The 18,184-nt window shown below is 37.8% G+C and overlaps 2 protein-coding genes across 5 annotated transcripts in view; both read left to right on the top strand.

Annotated features, from left to right (window-relative positions):
- IREB2 (iron responsive element binding protein 2) overlaps window positions 1-9,219 on the top strand; it is a 51,517-nt gene extending 42,298 nt beyond the window's left edge. The window contains exons 19-22 of the mRNA XM_040257322.1: window positions 2,011-2,158; window positions 2,243-2,365; window positions 5,192-5,377; window positions 6,105-9,219. Of these exons, the coding sequence (XP_040113256.1) occupies window positions 2,011-2,158; window positions 2,243-2,365; window positions 5,192-5,377; window positions 6,105-6,215 (568 nt within the window). The 3' untranslated portion in view covers window positions 6,216-9,219. The remainder of the gene's footprint in view (window positions 1-2,010; window positions 2,159-2,242; window positions 2,366-5,191; window positions 5,378-6,104) is intronic.
- Window positions 9,220-13,139: 3,920 nt separating this feature from the next.
- HYKK (hydroxylysine kinase) overlaps window positions 13,140-18,184 on the top strand; it is a 28,922-nt gene continuing 23,877 nt past the window's right edge. Inside the window, exons 1-3 of one of the 4 annotated variants that reach the window (XM_040257329.1) lie at window positions 13,141-13,300; window positions 13,896-14,030; window positions 17,300-17,383. In XM_040257329.1, the coding sequence (XP_040113263.1) occupies window positions 17,359-17,383 (25 nt within the window). In that variant the 5' untranslated portion in view covers window positions 13,141-13,300; window positions 13,896-14,030; window positions 17,300-17,358. Of the gene's footprint in view, window positions 13,301-13,895; window positions 14,031-15,768; window positions 16,533-17,299; window positions 17,384-18,184 lie in introns of those variants that run through there. The other 3 variants (XM_040257328.1, XM_040257330.1, XM_040257331.1) reach the window with 3 other exon arrangements.

Genomic DNA, 18,184 nt, shown 5'->3' with positions numbered 1-18,184 from the left:
TAGGCTAGACTTGATCTTCTTGAGCCGAAAAACTTCACAAGAATAATAAATATGAATGTAAAAATCATTTACATAGGATATATAAATCCCAAACTAGAAAGATTTTGTTTCATTTCTACATGGTTAATAACATAAGAGTTGCTCCCTCTTCAGAGAATTATTTTGACACCAGAGATAAAATTTTGGTAAAGGTAGAACTTGCAGTACCACTGCCTAATTAGCTTTTTGATGTTTAAGCTATGCAAATGACAATTTTCATTGAAAATATCTTAATAAAAATCAGTGCTACATTTGACAGCTTGGTTTGACATGTAATACTGCATAGCTCTTATTATAATCTCATTAGTCCTATTGTGAAATCTGTGTTTGAATTTCTAGTTAATTGTAGTTTGGTGTGAATTAAAACACTTTTTGGTAGAAATTGCTAATAGCAACTCTGGTGTCATTTAGTGAAAACAAATCAGATTGTTTTACATATGGCTTCTTATATGGTGAGAAATAAAAGTTTTCTTTCTCCCAAATATTTTTTAATAGGTTGTAATTTCCATCTGGGTCATAATTGTGATATAGATTCCATCTCCCCCCACCCCCCCAAAAAAAGTCTCTCAAATAAACAATTTTTATATTTTTTGTAATTTCTGATATGGATTTCTTAGCATAGTTAATACAGTAGTCGTCAGTTTGAATTTTTATTTTTAAAAGACACTCAAACCCCCCACCACCAATGTTTAAATGCACATCCTGAGGTAAGATATTTAAATTAGAAGAACAGTTGTTGTCTTAACATAAAAGAGCAAATTAAAGATAGGTGGAAGTTGCTTGTTGGTTGCCGAGATGCTTGTGCCTAGTTTTCTCTTGTCCTTAAAAGTTCATTTATATAGTGACCAATCCAGTAGCAAAGAACATCACAGCACACAGATTATGCTGTCTAAATACCAATTCTTAGTACAAGCAACCAGTTCTTCTTGGAGAAATGGTTGATTCCAGATTTGGCACTGGAAAATGTACAAGATGATTCTGTGTCTTAAACCAAGAAAGAGCGAGAGCTATCAAAAACTATCAGGCTTTCTGTCAAAAGGTCTCAGGACCCAACTTGAAATCTGTCACTGCTCAAAGATGGGATATGTTGAGCATCAATAAAGAATAACTGGAGTGGATTGAAACATAATGAATATGTTTAAATCCATGAGTTCATAATGATACTAGAAGAAAAAAATTAAAAACACCAAGTTACCTTTGGAAGATGATGAGGAACCATCTCATTATTTAACAATAAAGGCTTTTCTGTATGGAATGTATTTCAATATAACCAAATCATTGATGAAGGAAAGTTTGTCTTTATAGAGGTTTTCCAGCTTTAAAAAATGAAGGAATAATAGAAACACAACATCATTATTTTGCAGTCCCTGATGCAGTCTAGATGATGATGATCAGTCATTGGTAGCATTTCAGAAAGAAAAGTGGGTATCATGGAAGTAATGGAAGTAAGATCTGTAAAGCATCATTGCAAAAATAAAAACCCTGACTCTTAGCAGATCACTAGATTTGACATCTGGTAAACAAGAAATACAGGAGGGAAAACATGAAATGATAGTGTGGCGATGTAGTCAGTGCAGTCTAGAGGAAACTGTACTACAAGTGACCTAATTTCTTTACATAAAGTATATAAGGGGACAAAGAGGGAGAAGGAACATACAGATTATAAAAAAGACTTGAGAAAACAGAATGAATTTATAAAACATACCTGGATCTGATTTGAGCAAACCAACAGCTAAAGAGGAAAACCAGGGAGATTTGAATATTTACTGGCTAGCTGATACTAAGAAGTTTAGAGGTTTTGTTTATTTGTATCAAGGTAGTATTTTTAAGTCCATATCTTTTAGAGAAACAAACTGAAACATGTCCAGTTTAAACGTGATATCTTGATTAAAAAAAGTGGTTTTTAAAAATGTTTTACAGTTAAATAATGTGATTATTTTCCATCTGAAATAAAAACTAACACTCTTGCAGCCTTACCCCTCGTGAATTCAACTCTTACGGAGCCCGAAGAGGTAATGATGCTGTAATGACAAGAGGCACTTTTGCAAATATCAAGCTTTTTAATAAGTTTATTGGAAAACCAGCTCCCAAAACAATTCATTTTCCATCAGGACAGACGGTAAGGATATATACAGAGTGTTTAAGCAGTTGCTAACTAGATTAAAATTTGTATTAAAATTTTTATGTATGTTTTAATCTACAGCTGGATGTATTTGAGGCTGCAGAGCTATACCAGAAAGAAGGTATCCCACTGATTATTTTAGCAGGGAAGAAATATGGTTCAGGAAATTCAAGAGATTGGGCTGCCAAAGGACCATACTTGCTGGTATTGCTTCTTAAATTTTATCTTAAAGTTCAAAGAGTTTTAAATATTCCTTTTTGTCAGTAACATTCTATCAAAGTTTATTTTGTTTATTTAGACTTTTTATGTCTACTTGGATCTTATTTATAGGTTGTTTTTTTTTAGGTGATCTTATATACATTGTACTAGTTGCTTTAAAATTTTTTAGATTTTATTTATGTATTTTATTATTATTTATTTTTAGCTGCACTGGGTCTTAGTTGTTGTGCGTGGGTTTTCTCTAGTTGTGGCAGTTGGGGGGTACTCGAGTTGCTGTGTGTGGGCTTCTCATTGCGGTGGCTTTTCTTTTTGCAGAGCACAGACTCTAGGGCTAAAGTAGTTGCAGCATGAGGACTCGAGAGCGTAGGCTCAGCACTGGTGGTGCACAGGCTTTGTTGACCACTGGCATGTGGAATCTTCCCAGACCGAGGATTGAACCGTGTCCCCTGCATTAGCAGGTGGATTCTTAAGCACTGAACCACCAAGGAAGTCCCTGGTTGCATTTTAGTACTCTGAATTTGATTAAACCTACATCAGTCTTATTTGTGAAAATAAATACAATAGAGGGAAAGGAGATTCTGTCTCAGATTACTGCTTTATAATAATTATTATTTATACTCATTGGTAGTTTTACTTGCCCCTTTTTCATTTAATTTTCTCTGATTTGCTCCATGGAGGTTTAACAGACTTAGAGATAGTGAGCCAAGATTTACTTTTGTTTTCAAATAGAAGATGATGGTCCCTGTATCAGCTAAAAGACCTCTCTCTTGAGACCATTTCTTTGTTGAGCCAAATAGGGGATCCTCTGGGGAGAATAGTCGTGTGATATGTGCTTTCTGCTATTCCTTATCTGTGTTTCTCTTTACAGTTGTATTTGTGAAAAAGGCTGGTCAAGATACCGCCTTCATAGCTATCGTAATCATACAAATGTCATTTGTTTTTAATCTTTAACCTCTCCCGCCTTAAAATGTAGATACTCTTAAGGAGTTGCAGGAATAAGCCTAATTTTTTCATCTTTGTAAGATAATAATTTTAAGTACCAGCATAATTCAGAGATAGTCCAGTTTTGGTTCTTAACCATTGCAGTAAAGCAGTTATCACAATAAAGCAAGTTGCACAAGTTTTTCTGTTTCCCAGTGCATATAAAAATTATGTTTACACTATACTGTGGTCTGTTAAGTGTGGAACAGCATTGAATCCAAAAAATTGTACATTCTTTAATTTAAAAATACTTTAATGATAAATGCTGACCAGCATCTGAGCCTTCAGCAAGTCATATGGTAACATCAGAGATCACTTATCACAGATCACTACAACAATAAAATAATAATGAAAATATTTGTAGTATTATAAGAATTATCAAAACGTGAGCAGATGCTCTGGGAAAAATGGAACCTGTAGACTTGATTGACATAGAGTTGCCACAAACCTTCAATTTGTAAAAAAAAAAAAAAAAAAAAAAAAAAAAAAACAGGAAACCACTATTGGCAAAGCTCAGTAAAAAGATGGTATCTCCTGTATCATGAATATTAATTGTAAGTTCTCTTTTTCTGAAGTTTCTTAGCCCTCCCCCCCCCCTTTTTTTTTTTTTAATATTTCAGCCTTTCCTCATATAGTTGTTGATCCTTGGTTGTCTATTCAGTTAGATGTTAAAAAAATGATTACAAGCTGGTATTGTGGGCTGGGTTTTGTTAGTGGGCCTTACTAATTATAAGCTACCTTTTTCATTGAGAGAGCCCTGTATATCAGTATCTGTAAATATTTTCTCTTGAGGCCATGCAGTTTCTTCATGGAAGGAGACCCACTGAAGAAACAGACTTACTCCTGCCCCATGTCTGATAATATTCTCACCTGGCCTATCTGTGAGCCTAGTGTTCCTCCTCAGTCGAGAGCATCCCTGCTCTACAGGGTGGTGCACTCCCAAGGGGTGAAACAAAATCTTACTCTTGTATGTGTAAAGTTCACACACATATATGTACATAAACAGATACACAGTATCTTTGTGACATTAAATTTTGGGAGGTGGGCAATTAGGAGAAAGATGTGTTGAGAAGGGAAATGTCTTAAAAAAAAAACGGCTCCTTAGGAGGATAATAATGGAAAAAAGTAGAGATGCACAAGTCTTCAGCTTATTTTCTCCAGAGAATAACCTCCACTCCTTCTGAGTGGGGTCCGAGCTGGAGATCTTACTTCTTTTTATAGACTTCTCACTAGTATCCCAGTATTCTGAGAACCTTATGCCTCTGAGTCTCAAGCCATTTCTAGGTTCTTTGTTGCAGAGTGACTCAAATCTTAGATTGGGTATCACTCTAATTTCAGTTTGTCAGTCTGTAGTTTCAACATTCTCTGCTAAGTCAGTCACCGATCTCTGTTTTCTAAATATTTACAGAATTTGCACATCCTGTTCTCTTTGTTGCTGTGGGCTTATACTTCTTTATTCCCTTATTTTAATGATAGTTTAAGAGGGAGTGTTGATAAACACATACGTTAGATCTACCATAATTAAACAGAAATTCTCTTGAGCCCTTTTTGAGTTTCAAGCAACTGCCCCCAGTTATAGAAAACACTTAGTATGTGGTAGGCACTGGTGGTACTTAATCGTGGAGTGGCAGAGGGGCAGTTAGAGTTAAGGAGCTACTTAGAGATACAGGAAAGTAATCTGTGAAAGGTTTCTTTAAATACTTTGATATAACATTGACCTTCGTATGGAGTAGTGGGTTTGAAGCTTTCACAGAAAAGCCAAAAGTAGAGTTTTTTCCCCTTCAAAATTGCGTAGTAGAATGGAGGAAATAAAATGCATGTTTGTTACAGGGTGTGAAAGCTGTTTTGGCTGAAAGTTATGAAAAAATTCACAAAGATCATTTGATTGGAATTGGCATAGCTCCACTTCAGTTCCTTCCAGGAGAAAGTGCAGATTCCTTGGGCCTCTCTGGCAGAGAAACATTTTCTTTAACATTTCCTGAAGAACTGTCTCCTGGAGTTACATTAAATATAAAGGTATACCTAAATTTCTCAAACATATGATCATGTACAGTACTATATGTTTAACTAGATGGTTGTAAACTCAGTAATAAACAGTGTCTGTAAATTACATATTAATGTCAGCTAGTAAACAAATTGTAGTTTAAGAAGGCTTTATTTTGTTTGTACTTGAACCTATGTTAATATAGTTGGTCTCTGAGGAAAAGTAGAAAATGTATATACTTAGTCCAGAAAAAAGAAAACAGGAACTTCCAGTTACATGTTCCAGCTTCCTCTTCCTTGTTATCAGCTCTCTGTGGTAATGTGATGTTTAGTCCAGGCATGCACACCACTTAATTAGAAGCCAGAGCTGAGTGTTCATGGTTAGAGTAACACAGACTTTACAACTAAGAAAAAAAGAAAACGAGTAGCAGACATTATATGCAGTGAATATTTGATTTTTAATTAAATGAACATGAGTAATTAGTATAACATCCCTAACTAGTAAGTCAAATCTGAATGATTTAATACTTTAAATGATAACAGTACTTGTTCTTTAGAATTAGGGATGAAATATTTGTTTTCCTACTTAGCTATGAGGCCTATAATTAGGTATCTTAGTTGTTTTCTTAAGGAAGAGAAATGTGTCTCAGACAGAATATGTGATAAGTATAGTCATTGAATATGAAGACAAATAGTCTTAATCACCAAGTAACATTACAAGATTTTACCACTCATGTGAGATGTTTTTGTTTGTTTAAAGACAAGCACTGGAAAAGTATTCAGCGTGATTGCTTCGTTTGAAAATGATGTGGAGATAACATTGTACAAACATGGAGGATTATTAAACTTTGTGGCACGAAAATTCTCATAGTATCTACTCACCATGAATACCTTTCGTAACTGGTGACTGCAAACAAAGCCTTTTGTGCTGGACCCAGGAATCCTTACCATGGAGCTGCAGATAGTCCCAGTATGCCCACTTATCTCATCCATGGATGTAAATGATTATGAATCAACGTAGTGACTGAAATGAAATCTTGATTTTAAATAATATACGAATGGTGCTAATAACATTGCTAAAATCAATGTGTGAAGTGTGTTGTGGAAGAGGCCTATAAGTAAGGGGGAATATTTTATCAGACCATTTTGTAAATAAAGGCAGAATTTGAATTTGTGTTGAAGATTCTTATATGAATAACCTTCCTGAAGTCTCTTGTTTAGTTTTGCACCTATAAAACTGTATACTACTGTTTGTTGGTTTAAGAGTAGGGGATTGAAATTTAAGAAGCCAGATAATTCTAAAATTGTGGAAGGTGAAATCTGATTTATAAATGGACTTTCAGATATGTTCATTCCTTTCCAGAATTGAGCTGGATGTAGTGGCATTCTTAGTTTGTAAAATAAGCCAGGGTTATCCTAAGTCTCAGTCCAAGGATAGAACTTGCCCCAGACACAATCATTCTGTCCAATCCAGCCGAGGTTTCCTCCACATCTGAAGATGGACTGTTACAGAATACAGTTGATTGTGTAGCACCATGTATTAGCAGTGAAAATATGTACCACATATGCAGCCCTTTTTTTTTTTTTTTTTTTTCAGTAATTTGCTCCTGTGACCCTGGCAGGTCTCAGATGGCATTATATTAATTGGATTAGATTACTTTGCTCACTTTATGGGATACTGTAACTTCTATAACCTAATATTTTAGGTATCATTAACCAAAATTCCACACTCATCTACAGTTGCTAAGGAGAACTTTATTTAATCGTTAAACACTAACATGATTTCGTCTAGATTTTTAAATTTTCCACCCTAAATTATATGGTTGCTCAACCCTAAACATTTTTTAAATGTTGGTTTCTTCTTAATTATATAAATCAATTTCCTGTCATTTTGAGTCATTATTTCACCTGGGATGCATGATACTATTAATTATATATGCTTTTGCTGACCGTTAGGATAAAACACTTAAATTATTGCTGTCTGAATACCATATTTTCTCTATATGCATGTTTGTTTACCACATCAAATGTTCTGTTAACAAGTTTGGTGACTTTTAAGAAAAGGTTGGATGATTAATTCCAAAAGTCCTATACCTTTTTTTAAAAAAGTTAAGTTAAAGTTAGCAGGCAGAAGGTTAATTGTAGTGATTCCCGCCCCCCCACATGGAGATCATCATATGACCTAGTTAAGTTACTGCAATTCAGAACTAGCTTACATTGCACAAAATAAATTGTTTTAAGCTAAAATGCTGAAACTACCAAACCAGTGGGTAAAGACCACTGAGAACTTTGCACATAATCAGTCATACAATCTTTTGAAAATATTCTGTGTTTAGACAATTAGATGGACTAGAGTTTGGTAAAACGATTTCCCTTTTATTTAAAATTTTTATAAGTATTTTCTTTGGTACTTTCAAGTCATATTGTGTTCTTGATATTTTATTATGCTGTGTATTTGTCAGTGCATGTGTTTTTAATTTACATGAAAACATGAATTAAAGTTGGAGAATTTACAAGTTTAAAGTTAAAATATCAGTTATAGGCTTTTGAGAAGATGATAATCCAAGATTGTGTGTGGGGAAAACATCTGTATTATTTCTAAGCCATTCTGAAATACAATGTGTAGCCTGTGGTCAGAGCCCTGGGCATCACCATAAACAGCAGATCCAGGAAATGAAGAGATAATAAAGCTAGACAGTGGTGAATTAAGCATTTACATTTCCAGTCTACCTAGTCCAGTAAAAGTACAAGCAGATCTTGTATTTCAGGAAAAAATATCAAGGTTCTCTTAAAATCTCTTGTTGATATACAGTGAACCAAAAAACTTGATAAGCAATGGCTGTCAATTGGGGAAGAGAGTTGTGGATGTATGACCCTGAGTGCACCTGTGATTCTTCCTCCAGCCAAATTGTGTTTGCAGAAATGTGGCGCCTGTTGGTTTTTATTGTTTTTCATATCTCCTTTATTGACTATATCTGGATAATTTTGTGTTTTTTAAAAAATACACAAATATTGTGGGAAGAAATATAATAGGTCCATGAAAGAAGCAAATTAGTGCTATGAACTTAAAAGTAAAATTTCAAAGGTCATTATCAACAGCAGCATTTTTGTCATATTTTAAGAAACATTCTGCTACATACCATTGCGATATTTCATGCCTTTGGTTTTGCTAATTGGTGAAAGTGTCATCCAGTCACTGAACTGCCATTAATATACCTAAAAAGTTTCTGAGATAATAGTTATTTCCTATTGTATCTCCAAGCGGACATTTGAATGAGAGGTATTAGAATCCCTTTAGCAAAGTGCTCAGTTTTTCACTGGGATTCAAACTTCATTGGTACTAAACGGCAAAAAGCACAGCTGAGACCTGAGTCAAAGTTCTAGCTGTTTACAACGAGGGAAGCAGTGTTGTGTGCATTCACCTGCTCAGTGTTAAGTGACAGGATGAGGAGAAATTATTTGACTAACATTTTTCTATAGTTGAATTAAAAGACATCATTCTTTTGCCTTTAGGTTTAGGAGAAAGTGCTAAGATACTGGATGTCGACCCTATGTTAGTTTGATTTGGAATACTAAAAGAGAGGGGAAGGAGGTGGACTTAGTCTTCTTTAGTGACACTTTTCCTGAAGTGTGATAGTGCCGATGTTTATCAGTTTTACACATAGTATGTCATTATGAAACCATATATCTCACTTAAGTAACGATAAATCATTGTCTATTATTTAAAGCCAACAAAACAGTATAACAGTTTTAAGTTCAGTAATGTTAAGTATTGTATAGAAATATATTGGAGGCAAAGTTGAGTTGATGACAATTGTGTATATGTTACTGATGCTGTAAATTATTTTTAATAAAGAAAATTGTATTATCACATATTTGACTCTTGTTATAAAATGCTTTGTGGTAATTGAAAATAAAATACTGTAACTTAAGAAATAGGATGCCATCCAGAAATTTCTCTTCAAACATGTTATCTAGCTGTTCAGACATGACTTATTCCCAGTATGACTGGTAAATGAGAAGGAAAGCCAAGATAAAGCTTGCAGTAGGGATCGCCTTGAGGAAACAATTAAGTTGAAGTTGATTAAGAGGTCATTCTAATAGGTACTTCGATTCATAAAATCACATTTTAGAGTTGAAAAGACATCTCTCACCCAAAGCAGGATCCTTTGTACAAATAACATCATGTAACTGGGCAGTCCTTTCTTGAACATTCAAGAGATGGGAGACTGTCTACTGCACTTGGTAGCCCACTGACTGAGTTTTGATGGTTAAATTTTATTTCAAGCTGAACTCACCTCCTTGTAGCTTATACCTACTGATTCTAGTTCTCCCTAATTTGTCTATGCCTGTTAAAGTGCTTTAGTACAACTATATATAAAATACAGATTTAATGAATAAGTTAGACCCTCCACAAATTGCTCTGAACATAACCTTCATACTATAGATCTTTTTTTAATGTTAATTTATGTTAAAGTGAACATTTAGGACTGAATTCATCTCATGCGACAAAGTTGTGTATTATTGGAGGAAAGGGCCTTTTCTTGATAGAATTTTTCCTCAACAGCAATCTAAATGAGTAAAGTTTGTTAAAATTTGATATTCATAAATTAAAATTGGTACATTATTAGTTTTCTAAGGACTCCAGTATCCTATGAAATTTGTTTGCTCAGTACCAAGACAGGCACATGGTGTAGTTTGAATACCCAGCGTTCAAGGAAGCCTAGTGCAACACCAGTGTTGTGCTTTGTTAATTTATGGTTTCCACTTGATGCCAGTTTTTTTAATTATAAAATAATTTACTTCAGCTTGTTTTGATGTGAGTTTAGCTCATAAGTTTTCCGAAATATCAGATTATAAAGCTTGTGTTTTATATACTTCAAAAATGGAACATTTATTGCAGAAGCAGATATGTGTCTAATCCCCACAAAACTTGCTTGTATACTGACAGTTGTGTTGTCTGAATTTTGTGTTCACATGATGGCATTAGATTTTAAACATTTTAGGCAATGTTGGTATATAGTTGTGTCATAAAACTGGTGGGCTATTGTTTTATAGGATATCTTGTAATATAAAATCATATCTATAATCTCACCCTGTACATTGTTAATTTTGTTTCACTCCAGTTTTTTTCACTGAATTTTTTGAGAGCCACTACCTAAGTGGCCTAGTGGCCAGGTGGAACAGGAAAAAAATTGTTAATACAACAGCGATAATCACATTTTTTGTCTATGTATTGGAGCTTTATTCATTATCATGGTATCCAATTTTGGCATTATTGAAAAATGTATTAAGAGCCTTAGAAATTCTCATCCTCTTATTCCCAGAGGATATAAGTGAGCAGTGTATCTTAAAGACTCATAAAGGACAAAAGATTCATGTGTAAGAATATTATTATTAAAGACAAGGAAATCTTGTTTAAAGTGAAAAAGGCAAGTGACAAAATGTATTTCTGAAAAAGGTTCAGTGAGTGGAAAGATGCTTGACAGAGGAAGTAATCGTGGATCTAGAGTCCTGTCTCTTCAATTCTCACCATACCTTGCAGATTTGATCTTCGTTCCCATCTCTTAATCCCAAGAAAGAAACAACAGACATTGCAGCACTATTTACAATAGCTAGGATATGGAGGCAGCCTAGGTGTCCATAGACAGATGAATGGATAAAGAAGCTGTGGTACATATTTACACACTGGAATACTAAGCCATAAAAAGGAATGCATTTGAGTCAGTTCTAATGAGGTGGATGAACCTACAGCCTATGATACAGAGTGAAGTAAGTCAGAAAGAGAAAAATACTGTCTATTAACTCATATATGGAATCTAGAAAGATGGTACTGATGAACCTATTCGCAGGGCAGCAGTGCAAATGCAGACACAGACAACAAACTTAGGGACAAGGGTGGTGGGGAGGAAGGAGAGGGTGAGATGAATGGAGAGAGGCTCTGTAACAGCCTAGAGGGGTGGGAAAGAGTGAAGGAAGGTTCAAGAGGGAGGGGACAATAGATACACCTATGGCTAATTCATACCAATGTAAGGCAGAAATCAAGCCAATATGTAAAGCAATTATCCTTCAATTAAAAGTAAAAAAAAAAAAAAACTGGACTAATAGAGGCGGAATAGTGAGAGGGTGGAGAGAATTCAGAATCTGCCTGAGGAAAGAGCATACAGAGATGCCTAAAAGGACCAATGGAGTCAAATTCTGGCTACAGATAATCAAAATCAAATCTTTAACACCCTAAAGGAAAGCGACTTAGTAAGAATAACACCCTGGGGCTTAAAAAAGCCCCTGTACTTGGAAATTAGAACTGAAGCAGATAAGAATCATATCTGAAGGCAGAAAAGAGGAGATCTCTCAATATGTGATTGATGGAAGTTTGGGAAACATCAGTCAATCAAGGTGACTAAACATGCCGACTGTGCTATATCCTGAGGGGGTTGGGGGTTGGGCATTGTGAGAGAGCGAGATGCGCACGGATTAAAACAGACCGAGTTGCAGTAATGAGTGATGTCTAGAATTCTCCTCCAATAGAGAGTGCTCTGTCCTATCGGAGAGGTTCTCCTTGGCTGCAGACGTATATGAAACTGGCTACCTGAGCCTGATGCCCTTGACAATTAAGTAATCAGGCAACTAACCTGGCTGTTAATGCCAGGATTCCCAAGGTGGGCTGCTCTGGTGGCTTTAAACGGAAAAGAATCTACCTGCAATGCGGAGACCTGGCTTCAATCCCAGGTTTGGGAAGATCCTTGGAGAAGGGAATGGCAACCCACTCCAGTATTCTTGCCTGGAGAATTCTATGGACAGAGGAGCCTGGTGGGCTACAGTCCGTGGGGTCGCAAAGAATCCTACACAATTGAGTGACTAACACTTTCATCCGGAGGCAGCGTTCTGATGGTCATGTGGTTTCTGCGCTTCCTTGCAAAGAGAGAATCGACTCCCAATTCAGGATTCTGACCCAATTACCAATTCATTTTCTCATTGTAAATGAATCACTTATCACACCAGACCTGAACTGTGGTCATCGCAACCCCCTGAGGGGAACTGTTAGAGGGGCCTTCACACTTCCTTTACATCTATTATATTGAATTTAATGGCTCGAGAGTAGAAAACTCAGCACCGTACAAAAGCTTAAACTCGAAGTTGGGTGACCGGGTCTGGCTGAGGCTCTGTGACCTCTTGACTTAAGTTTCCCCATCAGTACAAGGAACGTGTGGATCTATCCTGTAACTTAGACAATTTTACGTTCTAACATTACTGACTGCATCCCGGGAGAGCTAGGTCCTGTGCAGAACGCTGCCAGGCCAAACTCCCAAGTCCTCAATCCTCTTGCAGTTCTAGGGGACTGGGAGGGGCTCGAGGCCACCTCGGCCACGCTTGCGAAGCCTCTGGCATACGTGTTTCCAACAGAAGGGAGGGAAGGAAGAAAATCGAGGACGCGAATTCTATCCAAAAAAGAGAATCCCGAGTGAAACAGGCCACGACGCCTCCACAGCTTCATGGACTGGGAGGAACTGCAAGATGCCACTCAAGAGCTGAAAGCCTCCTAAATGGTTACCCACCAAGGGGCGGGGCGGAATCTCTAAGAGCCAATCAGAAAGAAGAAGTCCGGTTTTGTAGGGAGATAACCGCGCTCTGACTGGAATGACCGCTGAGAGAAGGCGGGACGGGATTGCAGATCCATCCAAAACCTGATCTTTGAATTTCTCTATTCGCAGCCTCTTCTGCAGCCCCGGGGACTGGGCGGGAATAGCCCCGATCGGCCTGGCGGAGCCTCGCCTTCCAAGAGTCTCCGCTTATTGGCGGGGGGGTAGTCTCGAGGAGCCAATCAGAAGTCAGGACTCACGCGCCCGGAGGAGGGGCGGATCCAGACACGACAAGTTGGGCGCGACTTCCCAGCGGGAGCGCAGGACCCCGGCTGCTCGAGAGCGGGATCCACGTCAGGACCTCGGGTCGTTGCGGGTGAGCTGGGTGGGGAAAGCAGAGACAAACCCCAGAACCCTCTGGAGGGGGCGGCCGGGAGAGCAAGGAGGTTCGCTGAGAGTCTGGGGCCAGGAGTCGTGAGCCTCCGGGCCCTCCAGCGCCTCCAGCCCCTAATCCACCTCAGACTCTCTGTTCATGTGATGCGCAAGTCACCTTCCTCTCTGGATCGCACCTACAACCCAGAAGGCTGGGCTGCGATCCCAGAATTGGGGTGTGGCACCTGTGAAGCCATCTGGTCCAACCTCTGCGGCGCCTGGCACTCCCGGCCAGGTGTCTAGCGGATGTTCCCCATTTCCTGGGCTCCACTGGACCTCACTAGCATAATAACACTCTGAACCCGACTAATGTGCCCTCTTCCTCCCTTATTTTCCTGTCACTTGGATCAGCAACCCCTTTGCAGCCGCTCTCCTACCACCTGTTCCTTCTCATCCAGAAGGAAAACCCACTGTTGTTGTCTTTTTCAACTACAAACTCTAGTTCCATACCTTTGTTTTCTGAAACCCTTTGAGGGTAAACTGCCCTCATGAGCCTGTGGAATGAAAGTAACTCTTCTGTCATTAATTCCTCTTGATAGTTAATAAGAATCTAGGCTAGAATCTGGGCTGGGGATACGGAGATTTACTGGACATAATCCTTGCTCTCCAACCTTGGAAGGACACAGCAGAAGGAATTACAGGACAAGAAGGGCAGCTTTGGAAGACATGCTAAGGTAGAATTTACTAGACTTTGTAAAACTTTGAGAGTGAGGGAGAAGAAAGAATCAAGAATGATTTCTGTTTCTTGTCCGGTTATACCTTACACAAAGTGCAGAGTTTAAGGTCCAGTTCCCCAGGTTGTAGGACAAAGGTTTTGAGATTCTGGCATAAGCCCTGGAGTTGGAAAACATTTGCCTCCTGAGCACTTTCTCAGAAGCCAAGTAAAACACTGTTGGCAGGAAATACAGTGCAACTACCTATAGGATTTGAGTTCCCTTCCTCACCCCCTCCACCCATACAAAAGACATTTGGTTAAGACAGCCATCTCTGATCAACACATTTCTTTCTCCGTATGTACTTACTTGGGCTTCCCAGGTGGTGCACAAGTGCTGACTTGATCTGTGCCATTAGTTCCATATTTGGAGTATTTGTATACAAAAGAAAAAAACACTAAATTTAAGCTCAAAAAGAAAGAGCTTTAGAAACAATGTTAGCACTAGAAGGAATTTGTAGGGATAATCTAGTCCAACTCCCTGTTAGAGGAGATGTGAATAGTGCAAAGTTTCAGAGGTTACATATAAAATGTCTTATCTCTCCCAGCATAGAAACTATTTTATTCTGTTTTTTTAATGTGATAAAATACACTTAGCCAGCACAACTTTTTGTTACACAGGCTGTCTTTGATGGCTAGAGCTGCCAACATTGCTGTAGAAAACAGAGTGCTTTAAGTAGAGGGTTAACAAACGCCATTCAAGAATGTTATAGGGACGTTTTCTAGACTGGAAAGCAGATTGGCCTTCACTAATTGCTTCTAAGTGTCCTTCCAACTGTAAGGATTTCTAATTCATATTGAATTCAAAATTATTCTGATATCTTTAAAGATTTAGGTGTTGAAAAATCACTCTGGGATTTTGTCTTGAATGTAAAGCTTTAGTTCATATTACATTCTGAATATGGGCCTGAAACCTGTTTATAAATCTGCAGAAAGAATGTTAAAATCCCATGTAAAGCCTTAAACCCATATGCAGTGTGACAGGACATACTGGTTCCCAGAAGTTTCAGGTGCAGAGATTGTTTTAAACTCCATTCAGGCTTTGTCACAGTGTCTTTAGTAAACAAAATCTGAATGACTTAATTTGCTTCTGAAAACATATGCCCTAGTCAGAAAGTAGATATGGGGAGTGACTGGCAAGAATGCAATAACTATAACAGGTGGTGGAAATCTACCAGCAGCACAGGAGCTATGCAAGTTTAAAGGCAGGAGAAATCACTTAGGTTAAGAGGGTCAGGGAAGGAGGGATGGGAAGGAGACTGGTGTTTGGGGCTTATAATCTTATCACAAGTCATCAGGCTATTGCCTTGGAGCTGATTCAGAGAGGGGGTCATATAGGACAGTCCTAGTGTACCTCCCTGAATTTTATCCCCTTTCTCTCACTGGACTAAGTTGGACTTTGGCTGTCATAGATCTGAAGTGATTAGACATTAACAGGCATACGGTCTGATTTGGGGAGCTCTAACGTGGGAGAAGGCAATGGCACCCACTCCAGTATTCTTGCCTGGAAAATCCCATGGACGGAGGAGCCTGGTAGGCTGCAGTCCATGGGGTCGCTAAGAGTCGGACACGACTGAGCAATTTCACTTTCACTTTTCACTTTCATGCATTGGAGAAGGAAACGGCAACCCACTCCAGTATTCTTGCCTGGAGAATCCCAGGGATGGGGGAGCCTGGTGGGCTGCCGTCTATGGGGTCGCACAGGGTCGGACACAACTGAAGTGACTTAGCAGCAGCAGCAGCAGCAGCAACGCATGAAAGGAAGTCCTAAGACCCCACCCATACCACCTGTCCTAGCCAGTCTCTCACAAAGCTTTTCTTTTTTTTTTTTAAAGTAAAATTTACATTCAGTAAAATTCACAGATCTTATGCTGACTTAAGTTTTAAGCTAAGTTTTGACAAATGTTTACACCCATGTAACCAAAGCCTAGTCAAGATATAGAACGTTTTCCTCCCAGAAAGTTCCCTCCTGCCACCTTCTTGCCAGAAGCAACAGCTGTGCTGATTTCTGTCAACAAGCACTAACTGTTCATGAGATTCTTTTTATATAACACTACATCCTTTGAGCAGAAATCACATGTAGCCCCAAATGCAACCCATCCCCAAGATGTTGTTAATTATTTACAATTTAGTATGAAGGAAGGATTGGAATAAAACTATTTTGGCAAAGGGGGAAGTGAAATTGCAAGGATCTTAAATATTTGGTTCCTAAAGGATATTTAGAAGCCTAACATTGCCTTCCATATACATATGGGCTTTCCTGGTAGCTCAGTGTGTAAAGAATCTGCCTACAATGCAGGAGACCCAGGTTTGATTCCTGGGTTGGGAAGATTCCCTGGAGAAGAAAATGGCAAATCACTCCAGTATTCTTGCCTGAAAAATTCCATGGACAGAGGAGCATGGTGGGCTACAGTCCATGGGGTTGAAGAATTGGACATGACATAGTGACTAAACCATATATACGGTGAGTGTGTGTATGTGTATATGTATATATATATATATATATATATATGGTGAGTATTATATATATACACACACACACTCAGGAAATATGCAAAATACGTGTAGCAGAGAGTGGCATTATCAAGGGGAAGAAAACAGTCTCCCCTATCCTGTTTATCCAATTCATATTTATAGCTCAATTCAAATCCATCTTCTCAAGAATATCATTAGGCTGTAGTAGTTTCTCCTCTGAATTTCTGTCATAGTTTTGGCAGATATTAATTTCATAGGTCATAAACTCAGATGCGCCTTTACTTTCTGTAAGCAATCTTAATTTTTAAGCCCCTGTTCTGCTTAGCAGTAGAAAAATAAATTCAGTATTTATTTATTTGGCTGCCTTGGGTCTTAGTCTTAGTTGCAGTGCATAGGCTCTGACATGTGTGGGCTCACTAGTTATGGTGCATGGGCTTTGTTGCTCCATAACATGTAGGATCTTATTAGTAGATTCCCCACCAGGGATAGAACCCACGTCCCTTGCATTGCAAGACAGATTCTTAACCTCTGGACCATTAGGGAAGTCCCAGAAAATTTATTCTTCACAATTCAAGGCAAACTCAGTCACTTCATCAAGTTTATACTTAATTCAGTGTTTTCTTTGGCATTTTATTAGTTTATCAGTTACTGCCTTGTAACTTGTTTTGAGCACCTTTTAAGTTTTTCATTGTTTAGGATATCTGTGACAGTGAGCTAACTTCAGAGCCCTCTAATTGCATTTCCTATCTCCCTCAGGGCTTCTCGGGAATGCTTCACACATCAGCCCACCCTTTGAAGTATGCACAATAAGCTAGATGATGATACTTGTAACACAGAAAAGTAAGATCACCGTATTTGAATTTACATTTTAAACCCAAAGTGATGGTAATAAAGGGTCAAACCCAAAGGACATACTTAAGAAAACTTTGGGCCAGACACGTCCTCCTAGGACCTACATTCCTCCTTTAAATAAAGTTGATATTGCTGGGAGGGGTGGAGAAACCGATGATACCAAGGTGCTTCCCCAGTGTGCATTCTGTGCCTGGAATCATACATTTTGCTTGTGAAGTGAGTTTAGACATTATTTATGATACAAGGACTTTTAGTTACTACTTTTTAAAAAAATCTATTTGTGTTTTTTTTTTTAGGTTTTTAAATTCAAAAATGGAAAATTTCATGTTTATACAAAGAAATATGAAGAATAAATTATTTAAATAAACCACAGTCACTATAAGAGAAAAGGCATGAACAGTGGAGTCAGACAAATCTGATTTGAATTTGAGCTTTACAGTTTACTACCTGTGCAAGCTGGGGCAAGTTACTCAATTTTCCCAAGTTTTGGGTTTCTAATCTATAAATAGGTATGAGAAAATTTACTTCCCAGTTTGTACTGAAAATTAAGTGGGATACTGAATATAGAATGATACAATTCTTCATGTTTATTGTAAGATGTATTAGCTTATTAATATAAATATTCTGTTAATTGATTCCATTGATTTATTGTAATGAGATTAGATGTCTGATAAAGTCCTAACCAGTTCAAGTTTCTTGCTTGACCTGTTGCCTGCCCTTACCAAATGTCACCCTTGACTACCTAATTTTACATTTAAAGGATATATATATTTTTTACATTATGGTTTT

Source organism: Oryx dammah, unplaced genomic scaffold (assembly GCF_014754425.2).
Source record: "Oryx dammah isolate SB20612 unplaced genomic scaffold, SCBI_Odam_1.1 HiC_scaffold_16, whole genome shotgun sequence".
In the NCBI taxonomy this organism is placed as follows: Eukaryota; Metazoa; Chordata; class Mammalia; order Artiodactyla; family Bovidae; genus Oryx; species Oryx dammah.
Note: the sequence above shows the minus strand (reverse complement) of the source record. Positions and strands in the feature narration are given on the sequence as shown.